Below are 20,854 nucleotides of genomic sequence, written 5' to 3' on the forward strand. Positions count from 1 at the left end.
GTCAGGCCACAGCAGGATCAGGGTGAGCTCTGATGCCCCCACCAGTAGAATAGCTTCCCCAAAGTTATTGCTGAAGAAAGAATCCTAAGAGAATGCACTGGAGGGTGGAGACCAGACCCTTCTAAAGATGGAGGGTGATCACTGGGATGAGGAATTAGAAATAATGGAACAGGGTGACTGAGAAACACAATTCAGTGCGCACACACCCTGTAGGGAACATGGACAAATACAGATGAATACAGTAGAAATCTTGCCCCTTTAAAGCACACTGTTTACAAATGCTTTGAGTGCTAACTGAGTAACTGTGCAACAATGAATCCACTTTCCATTTGCAACACCACTGTCTTACTAAATGTGTGAACACTGCAAAACCTGGAGTGAATCCTGTGCGTGACATTGGCTGTCAGTGGCCCAGACTGTTCCAACGATTGTTGAGGTTGGACGGACAACATTTATTCTTTAGTTGCTCGGCAGGGCTGCGTATTAACAGCCGGAAGCTTCGACCAATTACACATGACTGGTGCATGCTGAGGCCGGGGCGGGCCGGGGGGGGGGGGGTGGTGTGTCTTGCTGCGTAATGGGCAAGGCTGCCAACCTGGGTAGAGGGGCAAGACCTAGAGAAAGGGCAACACCAAGGGTGAAAGAGTAAGGGAGGAGACAAGTCAGGAAGTCAGATGTAGATGTTGTCAAGCTTTGGGCTTCAAAGCCTGTGGACTGCAGGAGGAAGAAAGGACTGAGTGAGGTAATGGGTTCCACAGTTTGCAGTTCCGGAATTGGAAGACTGTTACCGTGAGCAACTGAAAGAGCAAAACAAGGGGCTTTATATCAGACTGAACTGAACGGTGCAGCCCCATTATATGCATTTATAAATAGTATTACAGTTCCTGCTTTTCAGGGGGCATGTTCTGAGCTGCTGAGCCCTTTTGTTCGAAAACAGGAGGTGTTGTCTCCTGGGAGGAGTCTGATGTGTTTATCGTGGAGGAGTCAGACACGGGGATTCCGTCACTTCCTGTCTTTTGACCCTCCGCCTCGGCCTGTTCCAATGGGACTCCTGCGTCAGGTTCCGCCGCCTCCTGGGTGTGTGGCTCGCTGGTGGGCTCGGTGGCCGAGGCCGCTGTTGGCTTGTGATCGTCAGGGCCAGGTCTGCTGATAACCTCTTCGTCGTGCAGCAGCTCCTCCTCTGCCCCGAACAGCATCTTTACCAAATCATCAGCTGCAATCCTTTCCTGTGGGACACAGAGTGAGCGATAGGGCTGTCAGCACAAAAGTACACTAACCAAAACCAAGACTAGGCCCCAGCTTCACCCTGATATATCGCAGAGGCCAGAGTAAATTCACACTTCCTTTCCGTATCCCCATCTTACCTCTCTCAAAACTAGTGATTTAAACTGAGCCAGTTCCCCAGATTCTGGTTACTCTCTCGGTTGCTGCAGCCCATTCGGCTGTTAGCTCGGGCTGCTCTGCAATCAATTCCCTGGGCCCACACTGAAATTTGTGTCAGTGCTTTGGAAGGGACACAGGAACCATTTGAATGGCTGGAGAGAGAGAGAAGGGAACTCAAAAATATAAAGAAGGGAAGCTTCAGAAGGCCATCAAATTAATGCCATTTTCCATTCCGCAGCACTAATTTTAAGCATTGAGGAAAGTACTTAGATCAGAAAACATCCCAGACCTCTTCCCAAGAGCATACAACCACCCCCCCCGCCCCACCAATGACACTGTGTCCCCCTCCATGACACTATGCTCCCTTACACTATGTCCCCCTCCCCCCAACACTGTGCTCCCTGACACTGTGTCCCCCTCCCCCCAACACTGTGCTCACTGACACTGTGTCCCCCTCCTTGACACTATGCTCCCTGACACTGTGTCCCCCTCCCCCGACACGTTGCTCCCTGACACTATGTCCCCCTCCCCCCAACACTGTGCTCCCTGACACTGTGTCCACCTTCCCCGGTACTGTCCCTCTCCCCCCGACACTGTGCTCCCTGACACTGTGTCCCCCTCCCCCGACACTGTGTCCCCCTCCTCGACACTATGCTCCCTGACACTGTGTCCCCCTCCCCCGACACGTTGCTCCCTGACACTGTGTCCCCCTCCTCCGACACTGTGCCTCCAACACTGTGTCCCCCTCCTCCGACACTGTGCCCCCAACACTGTGTCCCCTCGCCCGACACTGTTCCCCTCGCTGACACTGCTCCCCCACCCCCAACACTGTACCCTACTCCCCTGACATTGTTTCCCCTCCACCGACGCCGTTTCCCCTCCCCTGACGCTGTTCCCCCTATTCTCTCACACTCTGACCCTCTCAACCGACGCGGCTTCCCCTCACCCCGCCCAACACTGTGCCCCCTTCCCCAACACCGTGTTCCCCTCGTGTCACTGTGCACCACTAGCCGCCCGCCCTGCGCCACCACCACCCCCCCTCCAAAGATTAGACCATTCGTTTTCTTTTCTACCCATGTTCCGCAGTGAAATGCTGCAAAGTGCCATACCCGTTCCTTGTGCCGCGGGTCCAGAGTGAACCAGAGTGCCACAGCACATCGCTGCCCTTTGGTCACAGCCTGCACTCCGTGCGGATTCTCAGCCCCCGAGGAGAAGCCCACCACCCGGCCACACCTCGGTTTCACTGTCGCCTGAAGGAAAAAAGAGACCATGAGAAATCATTTCTTAACATACTTTAGCTGAGAAGCTGAGGTGAAGTGTCAAGGGTCGTAGGGCAGGAATCCACCTCAAGGCTTAAAAGTGGAAAGGGGAGGATATGATAGATCAATAAGAGGTGGGCAGGTAGAAGGCAATTTTGGGGTTTTCCAATTGTGTGGGTTGTGGGGAGAAGGGAAGACGTGGCAGGGGGCTGGCGAAGGAAACTGTTTCCAAGGTCCTCAGAGAGGCACAGTTAAAATGGGAGACGGTGCCAATGAATCACATTTCAGGGCGAACAAAGGGTTTGTAGGAACAAGCATCGACTTCAGCAATGGCCGTACTAACATTGACAAATTTGAAATCAGGATGTAATGCAGAGAAGAAGATCAGATGATAAAGGTGAGAAAGACATTGCCTGTCACCTCTGACGGTCTCCTGTCCAGAGTGGGGAGGGAGGCGGTGTCCCTGTCCCTGAGCGAGAAGCCCTGGGTTCAAGTCCTGGTCTAGGACCTGATGGCTATTATGTGTTCATAATGTAGCCATGCAGGTTGATTATCAACTTGTAAATCCTTCCAAATTGCCTATGGCATGTAGCAAGAGTGGGAGTGACCCCTGGTCAGCCATCCTTGAAGTGGAATGGTGCCCCTGAGCTACAGCCTTTGGCTTCAGGCTAGTGACCTATTCCAGGGAAAAACAAGCTATGGGAAACAGGTGAAAGCATGTGCTTTGTCTCCTCGTGTTCTCGAGATGTGGGAAGTCTTCTAAGCCTTTTAGGAGTGAAATAGAGGTATTGGAAGAATCTCATTAGATAGGAGAGAAGGAATCTTCAAACATTTTAAACTGTAAATCATCAAAAATGAACGATGAATAAAAACTCACTGTAATAGCTTTTGCATCAATTTCCGTGAATATGAAGTCTCCACCTTCAAAATCGTGGTTTAAGTAAAGAATGGCGCTGGAAAAAATAACAATCTTTGATCATTAACAAACGCTTGGCAGCATTCACAGGCAACACCACGTACACGGGTGAGACATGGGCTGGGATTTTCTGATCCTGACCGTGGTGGAAAATTCGGAGAGGCAGCCAAGCGTCCATTGACTTTGGACAGCGGGACCAGAAAAACCCGGCCATAGAGTCATTCCAATAGAAGCAGGCCATTCGCCCATCGAGGATTTACTGTCATTCCCTGTGCCAGCAGTGGAGGTGCCAGCCCAAAGGAGCTGCGGTTAAGTATAGAACCATGGCCAAAAGCAGCTGATTAGGACAGAGCAGTGAACGGTTTTTTTCATTTCTCACATCTCAAATACTCTCAGCTGTGACACACTGCGTCACTGGGCAGCTGGCTCATGGCAATGCCTCTTTCATAGGATGCGGGCGTCGCTGGCATGGCCAGCATTTATTGCCCATCCCTAATTGCCCTTGAGAAGATGGTGGTGAGCTGCCTTCTTGAACCACTGCAGTCCATGTAGTGTAGGTACACCCACAGTGCTGTTAGGGAGGGAGTTCCAGGATTTTGACCCAGCGACAGTGAAGGAACGGCGATATAGTTCCAAGTCAGAATGGTGTGTGGCTTGGAGGGGAACTTCCAGATGGTGGTGTTCCCATGCATCTGCTGCTCTTATCCTTCTAGATGACAGCAGTCGTGAGTTTGGAAGGTGCTGCCTAAGGAGCCTTGGTGAGTTGCTACAGTGCATCATGTAAATGGTACACACTGTTGCTACTGTGCGTCGGTAGTGGAGTAAATGTTTATTTACCACTGAGTCATTAGGGAGCTGGCACATGGTTATGCCAGATGTTATATTTATTGCTGATCCATCAGAGACCTGGCATAAAAATTGTTTTGTGGAAATGATATAATTGTGTAGGTTCATCAACGATGATGAAAGAGCAGCAATTACATTCTAGGAACAGTGGGATCTTATTTGAAAATAAGTTCAGCATACAATACGAGGGTTTCATCCACAACAATTTACGTTTATGTGGGGTACTTAAGGTAACAAAATGTCCTAAGATGCTTCTTAGTTTGGGGTCCAACCTAGCAGGAGTAGGAGGGGGATGGGGAATGGAATAAGGGTTTATGGCCAAAGGTAGAATCCACAACGTTGTGCAGCTCATTAGGAGGTGGACTGTTTTTCCTGGAACAGAATTCTAACATGGAAAGAATTAGCCAGGAGATTGTTAACCAACCATAACACACCGCTTGCACACAAAATGGCATCTTGCAATTCAAGGCTTCAATAGTTTTCTTATCCCACTGCGCTCTGGTGAGTAGTTCCTGCTCAAGACATTGGATCAGGTAGCTCACTCACCAATTCAGTACTGGTGAAGGTGAGACCAGTGCCCACCTCCCCCCAACCACCACCACCATCATTCCCCTCCATATCCCCTTCCCAACCCCAGCTCATCTGTGGCTGTCAGGAGAACTGTTGCTCTGCTAAATTCCACTAATGGCCTCTCAGAGTGAGAAATGTGGACCAAGTTGGAATGTGGGCTGGAATCTTGTTGAGGCATCAAGGGTCGGAATGCCGGTGAGAGACCTGCACTGCCTCTTTTTTGGAAGGCCCACTGAACAACAAGCCAATCAGGCAGTGGGCGGAAGTCTCACGGAAGGAAGCCCCTTGTGCTCAGCAGTGCCACTGGGGAGGCCCTGGCTGCTGCTGGAAGTCCTAGGATCAGGGAGTGACACAGACCACAGGTAAGTAATGTGGCCTGTAGGGGAGGAGGTGGTTTCACAGGTTGGCAGTTGCAGTTAGAGCGGTCGGTAGCAAGAGCAGATGGGTGTCTCTCAGCGGGCACCCCGCTTCCAGATGTCCAGTGCCTTAATCAGACACAAAGTGCCTTTGATCAAGGGACTTTAACCCCCTTTAAGGTGACAAGCAGCCCACACAATTTTACCTGTTGCGCACACTGAATTGCGAGAGGCCCGCCAGCAGCTGGGTTAATACCAGCGGTGGCAGGATGAGGCCCTTAAGTGGACACTAATTGGCCACTTAAGGTTCTCAATTGGTAGTGGGGCAGGGCAGAAAGATCGACCATGGGCCTTCGCGCCCAGAACATAATACAGGCAGAGACAGGAAGGTGAGGGGTTCTGGTATGGCACCATCCCACCTAAGTACAACGTCTTTCTGACTCCAAACTCACTCCCAGTAACACAAGATTCTTTCTCTTTTTCTTGTACTTCCCAGAGGAAAAGTGAAATTCAGAGGCAGAACAATCCTAGCTTTCATGCAGCGAGTGAAAGGGTTGACTTATAGGCTGCGATGTACAGTAAATTAGAAACCATTTAATAAAATTATGATCCTATTTTTTTTCTCTCCCTTTCCAAAAGTGGCCACACACACTGGGGAACAGTAACGCAACACTGGAATCAAGTACTCATTGTGTGAGGTACTATCTTGTACCCTCCATTAACTTCAGTTCATCCAAATCTCTGCTACTCACATCATAACTTAGACCAAGACCAGTTCACTCATCACCTCCTGTGCTCACTGAGCTGCACTGAGCTCCTGGTTGACCAATGCCCCAAATTTAAAATTCTCCTACCTGTGTTCAAATCCCTCCAGCTCTTCACCCCTCCTGTCTCTGTAACTCCTTCAGCCCTACAGCTTTATAAAAATTATATGTTCCTCTAATTTTAGCCTTTATTGTATCCCCAATTCTCACCGCTCCACCACTGGTGGCTGTGCCTTCAACTTCCAGGGCCCCAAAGTCTGCAATAATAAATGGGTCATAAGCCAGATGGTGAAGTATGAAACTAAACACAAGTCCTTCCCTGACAGTAGGTTTATTTACAGAATGCAGCATTACACATCTCTGCCTCCCACCTACCAACACTCCAGTGTCTCAGCAGTTCCTTTTTATATGTGTTCATGATACTTAATCAATTAATACCTGCTCATCAATGATGATGAAAGTGCAGCAGTTACACTAACCTGTTTATCCTTAACCGTAGCAATACAATTAACATAACATTAAAAAAATAATTCCAGTCCCAAACCTCTCAGTCTCTCTCTTCCTCCTTTAAGACCACTTTATCTCTTTGATCAAGTGTTTGGTCACCTGTCCAAATACCTCTTTATCTGGCTCAGTGTGAAGTTTTGTTTGACAATACTCTTGTGAAACACCTTGGAGTGTTTTACTCTGGTAAAGGTGCTATATAAATGGTTGTTTAAACCAGGGCTCAGTGTCCTTGAACGTGTTCCCTGAGGGAGACTTTCGGTGGGATTTTCTGCGCCCGCCCGCCTGCCGCGATCTTCTGGTCTCGCCACAGGTCAATGAACTTCTGGCTGGGGGACTGCCTCGCCCGCGGCGGGTCCCGCCCAGGATGGGGCTGGAAAATCCCAGCCGTTGTTTGGGATTGTGACTCTTGACAATGTGCTAATGAGTAAGTCCCCTTGCAGGGCAGACACTGACTTGCTTCAGTTTTACCTGTAATCCCGCTCAGTGTAGGCCGGATGCTCTTTCCGACATTCCAATGCCTCTGAGTTTAATATGCAGTTGTCAACATGGACTGAGTGGCTCAGATCATCCCGGTTGTCCTGGGTTCCTGACAGAGGGAATGAGAAACCAAGGAAACCAAAGTTAATATCCCACAGAAACCTGGGCCCGTGAACAATTTATTGGCAAAACTGAAAAAAGGAAAAAAATAATGGGTTCTGAAAATCTGAAACGCAAGTGGGAAATACAATACAAAGCCATCAGCATCTGAAAAGAGAACTTCAGGCATTCGGCTATATAAAACAGCAAGTGGTAGAAAAACATAAATTCATGGCGTTAGTTCAAATTAAACTCTGACCATAGATCGAGGGGTCACAGATTCAATTTGAAGAAGAGTCACACGGACTGGAAATGTTAATTCCACATACGTTGCCAGAACTGCGGAACTTTTCCAGCATTTCCTGCTTTCATTTCAATTGGGTGAGGGCTAAATTAAGGGCCTAATGTCACAAATGGAATTCTGGGAAAAGTAATGGAAAACCTTCGGAATCATTTACGAAGCTGTTGGATGCTGTGATGGTGAATGTTATATTCTTCTGGATGGAGGAGATAAAAGGGACCAAAAGCCTTTCCTCATTTTTAACCATTTTACTTCCTCTTTCAGATGCTAACAGAAGAGCTGCGTATTTCCAGAATTTTCCATTTTTATAATAACCTACAAATGTCCATCTAGTTGCTTCATATAGAATATGAGAATAGTCATTCATGTCATCTCAATGGCTTAGTTTGTAATTGTATTACCCAGAGAGGTAGATAGGAATGTTAGGAACAAGGGGAGGCCTTTCAACCCCTCAGTCCTGTTCCGTTATTCAATTAGATCATGGCTGATCCATACCTTAACTTCATTTACTGCATTAGCTCCTTGATACACTTACAAAAATCTATTCATCTCAGTCTTGAAAGCTTCAAATGCCCCAGCATCTGTAGACTTTTTGGGTCTGAGTGTTCCAGATTGCTGTTATCCTTTGTGTGAAGATGAGCTTCCTCATTTTCCTTTGAATTTAAATATTATGGTGCCTCATTCTTGATTCCCCCACCAGAGGAAATAGCTTTGGCGTATCTAATCTGTTGAATCCTTTGAACATTTTAAACACCTCAATCAGATCACCCCTATACGGAGGGGAGGCAAGCCAAGATCATGCAACCTGCCCATTATACAGACGAAAGGGTGCCAGGTTTTATTCTTGGCTGGCCTCCTGTAGCCCACAATAGGGATTTTATAATTGTCTTGGAATTAGGGAGTGGCAAAGGAACAAAATCAGCCAGGATTTCTGTTGCATGTGTGTCCTTGGTGAGGTCAGGGTCTGAATTGCATATGATGCCGCCCCCCACCCCCCACCCCCCCCCACCCCCACTGCCCCTTGAATAGTGACCCACTGATTTGCTTCACACATTAAGAATTAGCTAGCTGGGTGCTCTACTGGAAGGTGGTTGGTGCCCGTGTAGATATCCCGAGAACTAAAGCAACACCCTTCAGGAGAGAAGGGCAATGAGTTTAAGAAGTGCAAAGGAGTCACGACATGCAGAGACCAAGAAACATGTCTGTGATAGACAAGGGTTCCAAAGAAAAGTTATACTTGACGTGCAATGTTAACTCTGTTTCTCTCTTTACAGATGGTGCCAGGCCTGCTTAGTTTTTCCAGCACTTTCTGCTTTTATTTCAGATTGCCAGATTCTGCAATGTTTGGCCTTTATTTTTATTTTATGGACAAGATCCCAACTGGGTATATCCAGGGAGATATGCGGGGGAGGTAGGACTACAGAGCAATATCATTCTCTGGTGGTTCTCACCACTGTACAGCATCCAGAAAATGAAAACTGAAGGCACCCAGATGCCCTCACCTCCAAGGAAGTTGCTTTGACCATACATACCCCTCCTACCTGCACCCAGCTTTATGTATTGCTCACTGTTTTTTCAGTGCACTTGCCTGCTACTGTGTGGCAGCCTCCTTATAAACCCCGTCCAGGTAAAATATAAACAATGACAAACCTCGCCTGTATATTGTCACAAGGTAGAAACCGCATTTTACAGCAAGCAGAAAGACATGTTACCACGGCAAAGCTGACTCAAAGGCTATCACCTTCCACTGCAGTCCGACAGACAAGGTGTGTGTAGGAGAAGTGGAGCGGATTTTCCAATCGGAAGTAAGACTCAAGGATCCGGCGGGTTTTCTCACTGACGTCGTAAAACAACTTTGATGTTTTAAGTGGGATCCTGCCTTGCTGACTGAGCTGTCAGAAAACACATGGTTGTAAATGAAAGAAGAAAGAAAGAGGAAAGGCTAATGGTGTCCCAGCAGTTAATTCAAAACAGGAGAACGTGTCCTCAATGAGCGTCATTCATAACAGAAAAATCAATAAGGAAATGACTTAGCACATCCAAACAGGCAAGTATAACATGTTGGGAATGGCTGAAATGACAACCAATAAATTGATAAAAGACTAAAATTCATTAATTGAAGTCTATTCCCCTTGTTATTCAACATTTTTCATAAATCCTGCTGTATTTCTCTATGCTTTAAGTTCACTGTTTGGAATGCCTGTTTCCAAACTGTGGTAGTAAGAGAGACTTGTGGCTCACATTATGCTTGTCAGATGCACTATAAGTTGTTGCTCCTTTTGAAATTTAGCATTCTTGTCTCAGTCCTGATGAGTGCAAGACAAAAGTTTCAACAGCATGTCTCTTTTTTCAGCAATACTCAAGCTCTATATTACCAAGTTACAAATTTTTATTAGTCATTTTGAAGCAGTGTAAATATTGGGGTGAATGAAATATTTGTTTCTTATTGTACTAGTTTACTTCTGTATAGTTATATACCATGTAAATAAATTTGACTGTTAGCTTTAAACTGAATGACACAGTCCAATAGTATGATGTTTATTTTTGCTTTATCATCAACAGGTGTGTGACCACAAGTTTTCAGTGCTCAAGTCTGTGGTTAAAAATATAATTGCTAGTTCAGTAACAGACTTTTCCATATACAGTCTTGAGATCATCGGGGTCATGGTATCTGCTTACAGAAAGTGCTATTTGTTGTAAACACGAATAAGAAATGCTGGGAGAGAGCCTGAATTGTAACAATAGGTGGCAACCAAAGTTGGATAACCACCACCTATAAATGAACTAGGCCACTCAATGCTTAAAATGAAATGGTGGAAGTGAACAACAATAGTACAATGCGAAAAGAAACTAGACAGAATATTAAACAGTGGAGCAAAAAGAAGAGGGCCATGGTAACAGAAATGCTTAAAGCTGGAGGCTGAAACAGTGGCACAGGGTGGAGATTGAAGGAAAGGAATGGGTGCTCCCAACACAAGGAGGAAGGAAAGGAGAACTAGACAGGGTACTAGGTGGAATTGAAAGAAGCAAACACAAGGCAGAGGGGTAAGATAAGACTGCACCAATGTACACTTGTCAGGACCTGTGAGAGAGGTCACGCTAATCCATAAACTTGTTCAATCACTCACCTTTAATGCTTTGAGGACTGTCACTCCCTGGAATCGCTCATTTGGAGTATGAGGAGAGGGTTTCCCTTGGTAACCATCACCTGTTGAAGCAGCTGCCTGGAAATCCAGGATTGGAGAGAAAAGGATATAAAAATAACCTGGAGTAGATAGCCCCTGCAAGAACCTTCCTGTTTGGTAGATTGTTATCCTTACAGCAAGATAAACTACCATTTGAACCTATTGTGCTGCCTACTTCACTTTAAATATTATTATTTATTATTTGGATGAAAAATTCCACGCTTGTAACCCCCCTCCAGCCTGATAAAGAGTTCCTGGGCCTGAGTACTATGATCATATGAGCAATGATGAACAGGAAAGAATCATCTGGTTCAACTAGCCTGTCCCTCACAATTGTCATACCTTGTACTTCACAATATTTACACTTAGCACACCATCTGAAACTATGTGATCTCCTGGGAGAGGTGAGAAAAAAACAGACAAAAACCCTGACGAATTTGGGGGTTGGGGAGATCTGGGAAATTTCTCTCTGATTCTCTCAACCCTAACCAGAGTTGATCAAAATTAGTCCGGAGAATGACCTCTGCAGAAATGGTGGTCTCGGTGTGGTTAGCCAGCTGGGTCTTTGGGAGGTAGCACAGCAGAGCTGAAGTCAGACATTGCCAGGCCTGTGAGATGCCCCAAGTGGCTGGATTTTACACCCCCCCCCACCACCACTCAATGTGTGTTTTTTTGGCAGGTGGGCATGTAAAATATGTCAGGTGCCCAGCCCACCTCCTTCCCACTCACCCCTGACCTCTTCCCTATAACATGGAGGCAGAGGGGAAGGTGAGTAAGATGCCCACTAGTCATCCCACCCTTTGGCCTATTGAGGTCCTTAACTGTCCAAATAAGGGCCTCAATCTGCTTCCACCACCATAACATGCTGGTCAGTGGCAGGAGGGCGAGAGTGGGAAGGCTGTTATTGAAATGGCTCCTTCGAGGAAAGTGAGGTCGCATCAATCAGTGGGTGCTCTGTAAGCGTCGGGAGTACCACCCATGCATCCTCCCACCCCCCCACACAAGATGTCATTTCCCCTTTGTTCCTCCCTCTCTGGCCTCCAAAACCCAGCACCTCCATCCCCCTCTCCATGCTCCCTAGGCTCTCCAATCCCTCCCTACCCACGGAATTGCCATAGGTTAGCATAGAGGGTGTGAGGGGCCTTGGAGATGGGTGGGGATGCATGAGTTGGTATGGATGGTATGAGGGATCGGTAGAGGGGCATAGGTTGGCAAGGGGGCATGGGTAAGACCTTTTGAACTTAACTTTCAAAAGGTTCTTTCATCCAGACAATGGTTCACCACATCTTTGAGGGACTGAGAATGATGAGTTCTTGAAATGCTGGTCCAACTCCATGAAAATTGCAGAGGGCTAGGAGATGTCTATCCCTGCAATGGAGCCAACCAGGCTCGGAGTGCAGGGTGTGGGCCTCAGCCCGCACCCTTATCCAGCGCTGGTGAAAATTTGGGGCACTGGAAATCCTGGAATCGGGTCCAGGCCACCATTGTTAAATGTTCACGGAGTTTCCCTGACTCTGCAGAAATCCATGTTTAAACTCCATCTATCTCTGCACTTGGGCGGGGGGGGGGGGGCGCGAATGGTCAAACTGGTTGGACTCACAAGCAGGGCTAAAGCAGATGGGGAACTGGCTTTTTTCAGTGACTTCTCTGACCTTCCTCCTGCCATCTTTCCTCCTGGCCACGGGACACTTACCAAGACATATTTCAACTGCCTCTGGAGGACCCTCAACTCAGCGAAAGATGCTCTTTGGTCAGCCCAAAACTTGCTGGTCTTCCAGTGCAAAGAGCTGTCAATGACTAAGTGTTGCAGACTGGCACATTCCAAGGTCCAGGGCTGAGCCCTGAGGGATGCTAAAGTTGGGGCAGCTGCCACAACAGCTCAATGGGGACAAGCCATAGTCTAAGGCCCTCCTGCTATGGTACATCAAGGGGCTGGAAACCATGAAAAACCCTTCAGGCTGAATGGTTGACATGAAATGAAGATTGCTAATATAACCTGTAATTGTAAGTGTGGTGAGGCACCTCAGAGTGCCACATTGGGTATTGAAAGAAACTGGTCTTAATGTAATGTTAAATTTGAATTATGTAATGTATCTTCACAAATGTTATGCATAAAAAATATTTTGGGGGGCAAACCAAAATTTGTCCATGAACCCCATCCTCCATAATAGAGTTGCCAATTCTGGTTGGATGCATTCCTGGAGTTTTCATTACATGGCCTGCCTCCAAACATCCTCCCTGGGTCAAACAGTCCTATATTTTTCTCATCTACCACATTTTTTAGAACTAATACCTGTAAGAACATAAGAACATAAGGAATAGGAGCAGGAGTAGGCCATTCAGCCCCTCAAGCCTGCCCTGCCATGCAATGAGATCATGGCTGATCTGCCCCAGGCCTCAACTCCTCTTTCATGCCAGCTCCTCATAGCCCTCAACTGCCCTAAATTTCAAAAATCTATCTACCTCCTTTTTAAATACTTTCAGTGATCTAGCATCCACAACTCTTTAGGGTAGAGAATTCCAAACATTCACTACCCCCTGAGAGAAGAAATTCCTTCACCTCTCAGTTTTAAATGAGTTTCTCCTTATTCTGTAGCTATGTCCCCCAGTTTGAGATTCCCCCACTAGTGGAAACATCTTCTCAACATCTACCCTGTCAAGCCCCCTCAGAATCTTGTACTTTTCAATACGATCACCCCTCATTCTTCTAAACTTTTAGAAATGCTGAGAGAAAATGGGAGAAAAACAATTCCTTTTTCACCTCCATAACACATTTCTCCTGGGTTTTCTCCCTAGAAGCGTTCAGGAGATCAGTCATTAACTCCTGGAAACTCCAGGATAATCCAGGAGGGTTGGCAACCCTGATCCATAAAGGTTTCTTTGATTGGATCTCACGCAAAAATTGCTTCCTTGTTTGAAATTTTTATCTTACTGCCTCCCCAATCCCTAAATCGGAAGATTCTCCTTTTCTAACTTGTCTCCTCTGCTGTCTTTTGGTAACCTCTGACCCAACTTACCCTGTGGAATCTCCGCAGCAATTGAAGGATAGTATTCCATGACAACCAATATCTTCCTGCCACTAGGATCAGCATTGATCTTATTATTCTTAATATGGAGCTGATTACTTCACTTGAGTTAGGTGGTCAGATAGGGAGCTGTCAATCCTAGGCCAGATCAGGTGGCGGGCTGCCAATCCTGGGCTGGGTCAGATAGGGAGCTGTCAATTCTAGGCTAGATCAGGTGGCGGGCTGCCAATCCTGGGCTGGATCAGGTAGGAAGCTGTCATTCCTGGGCTGGATCTGGTAGGGAGTTGCCATTCCTGAGTTGGATCAGGTAGGGAAATGCCATTCCTGGGTTGGGTCAGGTAGGGAGCTGTCACTCCTGAGCTGGATCAAGAAGGGAGCTGGTGCTCCTGGGTGGGTCAGGTAGGGAGCTGTCACTCCTGGGTGGGTCAGGTAGGGAGTTGCCACTCCTGAGTTGGATCAGGTAGGGAAATGCCATTCCTGGGTTGGGTCAGGTAGGGGGCTGTCACTTCTGGCCAGGACAGATAGGGAAATACCCACATGAGGTCCTAGCTGAGCAGAAGCCAGGCCAGTCCTGGGCCTGGATAGGAAGAAGCTGATATTTTGGAAACATACTCCTGTGCAGAATGAGACTGGCCGAAAAGTAAAAAGCTTGGAGTATCTGGACAGATCAATCTCCGTTTTTTTATCAGACAGGCAGACCAATCTGACTGCCTCCTGATCCACCAGAGGCTGGCATCCTGCCCTTTGCTTTGGTTCACATACATTCTCCCCTGTTACACCTCTGGGGTTAAAACGGAATCCCCTCTGCCTTCACGAACGTCAAATATTCTATAATAATTCAGTGTCATTCACACAGACATCAAGGCGGACAGGATGGTGACTGGGGGTTACTCACATTGGATAGATAGCGCAGTTCCTCACATTCCTTGTCCGTGATCACACCATCGAGCGCCACCCTCTGGGTTCCATTCAAATGCTTCGCATTCATGAAAACCTTGACTTCATTGTATAGCAAGGGGCCCCCTGGAGCAGGACAAAGGAGTTTAATAATATTTAGATGGTACATTACTGGGAAGAGCGGTCGAGTTGGGGGGGTGGTGGGGGTTACATCATGGGAGAAAGGCTGCGGGAGCTACTACTGATGGTAAGATTGCGATTTAGCGCCCTGCAGCACTCACACGCAGTGCGCATGAAGCAGTTAGACATTAGTCCACTCCATAATTCCCTACAGGATGAGCTCCTGATCATATATTCCCAAACCTGCACTAGGAAAAGTGTAAAAACCCTTTAATCAATCCCATTTTCTGCTGATCCCTTATGTTTAAAACAGCAGCAGCCACCATAAGGCTCCCTTCACCAAGTCCGCATTGAGTCCTCGGAAGGTTCTTCACATTAGGACTGATTTCATGGTCCCACGCCCCCAGAACTGCACGGCCGGAATTTTCTAGCCCCCCCGGGCCGGTCTCCCCCACGGCGGGACCGGAAAATCCCGCCGGCGTGAGGAGTTGGAAAATTCCAGCCTATGAGTCTGAGATAAAAGAGAGAAAGAAAGAAAAATAAAATATCAAGAAACTTTAAACATTAGGAATCAACAGAAAACAGGATTGGTAAAGGGCTCTTTGTACTGTTTTCCTGGTGTAGGTCTGGGAATATAGGATCAGGAATTCATCCTGCGGGAGATTTGTGGATTGAACTAATGCCTGCTTCATACAGATAGCCTATGAGAAGGACTTAAGTTTGTTTAATGCCTTTCATGAGCTCAGGGTGCCCAACGGCACTTCACACGCAAGGAATTTCTTTTGCAGAGTAGTCACGGTTGTAATGTCCAGGAACAGGGGAGCAAATTTACACACAAGGAGGTCCCACAAACAGCGATCAGATAAGTTACCAATTAAACTGTTTAGCAATACTATTTAAGGAATAATCACTGGTCAGGAATCCAGGGGGATCTTCCGTCTTCAAAATAGTGCCTTGGAATCTTTTGCAATCATTTTCGGGAGCAGATGGGATTTTTGTTTCACATCTCATTTGGGGACAGTGGAGCACCCCTTCACTGCTGCACATACTGTCAGATTAGGATACACCTCTGGAGAGGGGATTGAACTCATTCAGCTTTCGGACCCATAGGTAAGAACACTGCTAACCTAAATCCCCAGTGAGTGGTGTAACATTGTAGCACCAATTCTCAGATCCACACACCTTGGCAGCATGGCTCCCTGCTGGAAGCATGGGACTGCAAAACCACCAATACTCTGGGCTACGGTCACATCCCTGTGGACAGAAGACAACAGCGGGGTCAGGCTTCGATGTGGTGCCCTTCATTTTCCCACAGTGCTGCCATTCATTCAGTGTCACACAGGAAGAAAGGGATGCCTGAGAACTCTTTTAATCCATGGACCTGTACGTCAACCAGAATGAGCACCCTCAGAGAGGAAATGGGGAAAATTATATGGGGTGGTGGTGGCAGAGAAGAACAGAAGTAAAGGAGGTGACAGGGAAGGGAGAACGGAAGTGGGGATGGGGGCAGGGAAGGGAGAATGGAGGTAGGGGCGGGGGCAGGGAAGGGAGAATGGAGGTGGGGTTGGGGGTGGAGGCAGGGAAGGGAGAATGAAGGCAGGGTGGGGACAGGGAAGGGGGAGTGGAGGTGGGGACGGGGGTTGGGGCAGGGAAGGGGGAATGGAGGCGGGGGTGAGGACAGGGAAGGAGAACAGAGGAGGAAGTGGGGACAGGGGAGGGAGAACAGAGGTGGGAATGGAAACAGGGAAGGGAGAATGGGGGTGAGGGCAGGGAGGGGAAACATTCTCATATAAGTTTCTTAAAATGGTTTTGATGTGGGAGAAATATTAATTTGCAAAGTCCCACAATAAATCTTCTTGGCATACTGGCAATGCCCTCACGTCCACATCCGTGCTCCATAAAGAGGAATCTCCCCTCCCCACAGTCTCTAGGATGGGTGAGGTGAGGTGCAAGTATTAGTGGCCACTGACCATATTATCACCCTTATTTAGAATCCCATTCTCCCCCACCCCAACTAACCCCCCCCAACCCCCCCCCCACCCCCCCCAACCCCAACCACCTTCACAGGTCTGTCAATATGGACCAGTTGGTTAATGGTGAACAACAGATTTACACCTAAAGACAAAAGCCACTGAATTCCACCAACATTGGTTGCTTACCCTCTCTCACCATCTTCACAATCTCAGAGGATTCCTTGGTTTTCTCATCGACCAGGTGCTCAATCTCTTTCATCAGGTTTCCAATTTCTTCGCTGATCCGAGCCGCAGTCTCTCGCTCTGCCCTGTTTCAAAAGTTGGGGGGTTTTTTTAAAAAAAGGACTTGGGAGAGGACTAATTTTTAAAAGATTCCAGGTTTCTCCGTTCCTCTCCTGGAGGCAGTGACTCACGTTGCAGTGATGTCAACTTTCACATTTGAGTCTTCACAGTGAGTGTGCCCTTTCGAGATTCAGGCTTGGACACTGTAGTTGGGCCTAGTCCTTTTCTAGCCTGACATCCATACATTAGCACTTTCTAGAAGCCACTGGAGACCAGGCTGAGTTTTAACCCACTTTCTAGCCCAGGAACTGTAAAATCTTACTTAAGAAGAATGTTATAATGGAAGATCACATGATCTTAGTATCCAATATCAGAGGCTACCTTAGTAGTCAGTGGTCAGTAGTGAGTAGTCTAGAATTAGAGTCTGTAATACAGAGTCATGGTTTGAGTTGTAAGCGCACAAGTGTAACTGCTGAGTTCCTTTGTAAACAAATAGAATGTGTTCTACATAAGAACTGTCTGTTGACTTACTCTGTCTATGGTACCAACTTTGTCATCCTGAAACAAGTGTGCAACCTGGATCCATTAGTCTAACTAAACTAATGACCAGGATCCAACACTTACCATCAGCCTGGCTGAAATCGGCAAACTCAGCCTAGGCTGGGACCTGAAAATAGGGCCTTCCTACCTGTGTCCCTCAGTAGCTGTAAGCCAATACTGGCATATGAAAACAATTTGAACAAAACACAAGGCCAGTGTCACCAGTGGAGTAACACCTGCCTCCGAACCAGATCCCAGTAGATTCGGGAACCAGGTCCCTCTCCAAATCAAACCCAGACAATGAATTTTTCGCAATTACAGTGCACAGGAGAAGAGGAATCCTTTTGTCACTTCACCCCATTCAGGAGCCAGGAGTTGCTGCCAGACAAATAAACCTTAAGCATCTAAAACTTCTCTAGCCACATTTTTCCATTTTATTTTTAAAATAAATTTATAAAGAGTTTCTCCTCCAAGATTTTTTATTTTGCTATCTCACCCACTTTTCTTCTTCTCTGAGGCTGGATCCTAAGGCTGGATGTCAGATAAAGGACAATCTCATCAAAATGTCTTCTTTACCAAAGAAAACAAATTACAGCCAGCCCCAGCCGCCAAAAGTAGCATTGCCCTGAGCTCTCTTTCACCCACTGCTAGCATCAGTTACCAGAGATGGTCACTGAAGCTAACGATAAGATGGCGAGGAGATAATCACATATGGTTGTGGACAGAGGGATACGGGCAAGATGACAGATTGATGAGGGTCATCTGGGAGAACAGGACTAAATGCAAGCTGCAATGGTCATTTCAATTAAACAAACTCAGGTTTCTGGCCTCGTCTTAATCACCAAATTCAACTGGTCCCATGGCAAAACTTTGAATCTTACTTTTGCTTCTCTTTGAGTTTAACAGGCATCACATCCTCTGGGGTCCACTTGTCCTGAAAAAGCAGGAGAAAGTTCATCAGTCACCTATTATTGGAAAAACTGGAGTCATTGTGACTGTGGGCATTAGTTTAAAATGGTCGGTATTGGATCAGCTCACTGGTGTACATCTCTCCATTCTTTTATTATTTCATGGAACATGAGCATCACTGGCTAGACCAACATTTATTGCCCATCACTAATAGCCCTCGAGAAGGTGCTGGTGAGCTGCCTCCTTAAACTGCTGCTGTCCATGTGGTGTAGGTACATCCACAGTGCTGTTAGGAAGAGAGTTCCAGAGTTTTGATCCAGTGTCAGGTAAGAAACGTTGACATAGTTCCATGTCAAAATAGTGTGCAGTCTGGAGGGGATATTGCAGATGGTGATGTGCCCATGCATCTGGTGCCCTTATCCTTGTAAATAGTAGAAATCGTGGATTTGGAAGATGCTGTCAAAGGAGTCATCACAGATTGCTGCAGTGCTTTCATCACTATTGACTTCAATTAGCAACTGAACTGATAGCACCAGTTTACATTATCGGTCAAACTTATAATTACCCCCCACATTAAGGTACTCTTCCATTATCTGTCTGTCCCCCTATCTTTCACTCATGGAAACATAGGAACAGGAGGAGGCCATATAGCTTCTCGAGCCTGTTCTGCTATTCAATGAGATCATGGCTAATCTGCAACCTAATCCATAGACCCATCTTTGCTTCAAATCCTCTTATTTTTAGTTAATAAAAATCTCAATTTTGAGATTAATAATTGAGCTAGTATCATGATCACCCCATGGTCAACATTCCCAACTGCTTGGCCTATCCTAGTGGCTGGTTACAGAGAGACCTACAGAGAAGGATGGTCTGGGTAACAGCGTAATGATTGCACTCTCACTCAAAAGGCCCATTCACATTTTCAAAAAGGATGCCAGGTGAGCAAGGTCCAAATAGGATGGATGCAATGTTCTCCCCTCTTTATCTTACTGGCTGTCTTTGTTTCAGACAAAGCCTGTTAGGGGTACAGACAGCTGCTAAAAATTGGCTTTGTGCATTTAGTTTTAAACATCGACTCAACAACAGCTGGTGAGTTCTGTTCTGTGGTCTTACAGAGTTTCAGGATCTTTAAAAGAAAGAGCAGAGTCAACTGCAGAACCTATAAGGACGTTAGAGGTGCCACAGAGTATGACTCTGGTGATATGGGTGCTTTTCTGAGGTTGGGGCTAAGCAGAATTTTACACTGTACCTAACTGCAGCGCACCAGACCTGTGTTGCTTGACGCTGACACTGGGTGTGAAAAGCTGTTGCCCAGTTCTAACATCACACCACTTGACAAACACAGAATTGACCAATAGAAAACCACCCTTGGTGTCTAAACATAGGCCCCGTGTAGCAGAGTCTTTTCAGAGGCAGCCCACTGCTGACATTCAAAGCAGAACGGGAACCATTTGCACGTGCTCTGCAAATCAAACTGAATGTTCTGATTGTTTACTCCCAGGTACTGCTCAACCTGCAGGCTCGACACTCACCGGGTCTATAAAGGTGACTCCAAAGATTTCGTTGGCAAAGTATAGCAGCTCCTTCTCCAGCAGTGAGTTGTTGATATATCTCTGGATATACTGTGGGGAAAGATTAGAAATTATCGCAGTCAAATAAACCACAGCTATTTCTCGTAGCAGCCCGCACAGAGCATACAAAGATCCCAAAGCTGCATCAGGATTGTACATACCTCTGATTCCTCGGCAGAGGTGGGCAATGACACTGGGCCAGCAGGTGGAAGTACCACTCTGTGGGGCTCTTTGACCTGTATGCCTGCCCCATGAGCCAGGGGTAGCCACCTGCCTGTACTGAGGTCCCATCAGCAGCACACCCACGAACTCTCCAAATTCGGCTACAACTTGGGGGCTGATCTAGAAATTTTATTTTTAGATGTTGCTCTCTTCAGGGGGTCTAGATGCTACTAGGCTGCATCGCACCAGGGTGAGGAGGGGCGCATTGTGCCCCCATGGTCTTCTTTGTCTCATCTTACTCAGGATACCAGCTGCCACTGATACATTGGACACCTGTCGTTGTCTTGTGGAAATTGGCAGAAGTGGCAGGGGGAGCATCTCCCCCATTTCCACAGGGGTTCTGCCAATGTCCCAGCTAAATTACAACAAAAGGTAAGGGGATGAAGGGATGTGGAACAGGGCAGACACATGGAATTAGGATTAATGCTTGCATGCCAGATAACACTGGCATTGACCAGTGTGCTGAATGGCCTGGCCAAGATATTTCGATATCTATGTAATGCTATGAAAAGACCCCAGTCTATTCCGGGAACTCAAAGTTACCTATGCACTTCCAACTCCATATGTCGCAGGCATATCTCCTCACCCTCAATTGTACAGTTCTGTTGCCCTGTGCGGAGGGATGCAGTTAGAATATGATCTGGACCCTGC

The 20,854-nt window shown here is 47.0% G+C and overlaps 1 protein-coding gene across 2 annotated transcripts in view; it reads right to left on the reverse strand.

Annotated features, from left to right (window-relative positions):
- Positions 1-801: 801 nt before the first annotated feature.
- The window catches only part of p3h1 (prolyl 3-hydroxylase 1), a 37,311-nt gene continuing 17,258 nt past the window's right edge, over positions 802-20,854 (reverse strand). For both annotated transcript variants that reach the window (XM_041205738.1, XM_041205736.1), the window contains exons 6-15: positions 19,943-20,032; positions 18,383-18,435; positions 16,866-16,987; positions 14,585-14,712; positions 10,607-10,702; positions 9,220-9,370; positions 7,070-7,187; positions 3,520-3,595; positions 2,493-2,633; positions 802-1,226 (exon numbers count right to left, since the gene is read on the reverse strand). In XM_041205738.1, the coding sequence (XP_041061672.1) occupies positions 876-1,226; positions 2,493-2,633; positions 3,520-3,595; positions 7,070-7,187; positions 9,220-9,370; positions 10,607-10,702; positions 14,585-14,712; positions 16,866-16,987; positions 18,383-18,435; positions 19,943-20,032 (1,326 nt within the window). In that variant the 3' untranslated portion in view covers positions 802-875. The remainder of the gene's footprint in view (positions 1,227-2,492; positions 2,634-3,519; positions 3,596-7,069; positions 7,188-9,219; positions 9,371-10,606; positions 10,703-14,584; positions 14,713-16,865; positions 16,988-18,382; positions 18,436-19,942; positions 20,033-20,854) is intronic.

The sequence above is a fragment of the Carcharodon carcharias genome, chromosome 15, assembly GCF_017639515.1.
Source record: "Carcharodon carcharias isolate sCarCar2 chromosome 15, sCarCar2.pri, whole genome shotgun sequence".
NCBI lineage: Eukaryota > Metazoa > Chordata > Chondrichthyes > Lamniformes > Lamnidae > Carcharodon > Carcharodon carcharias.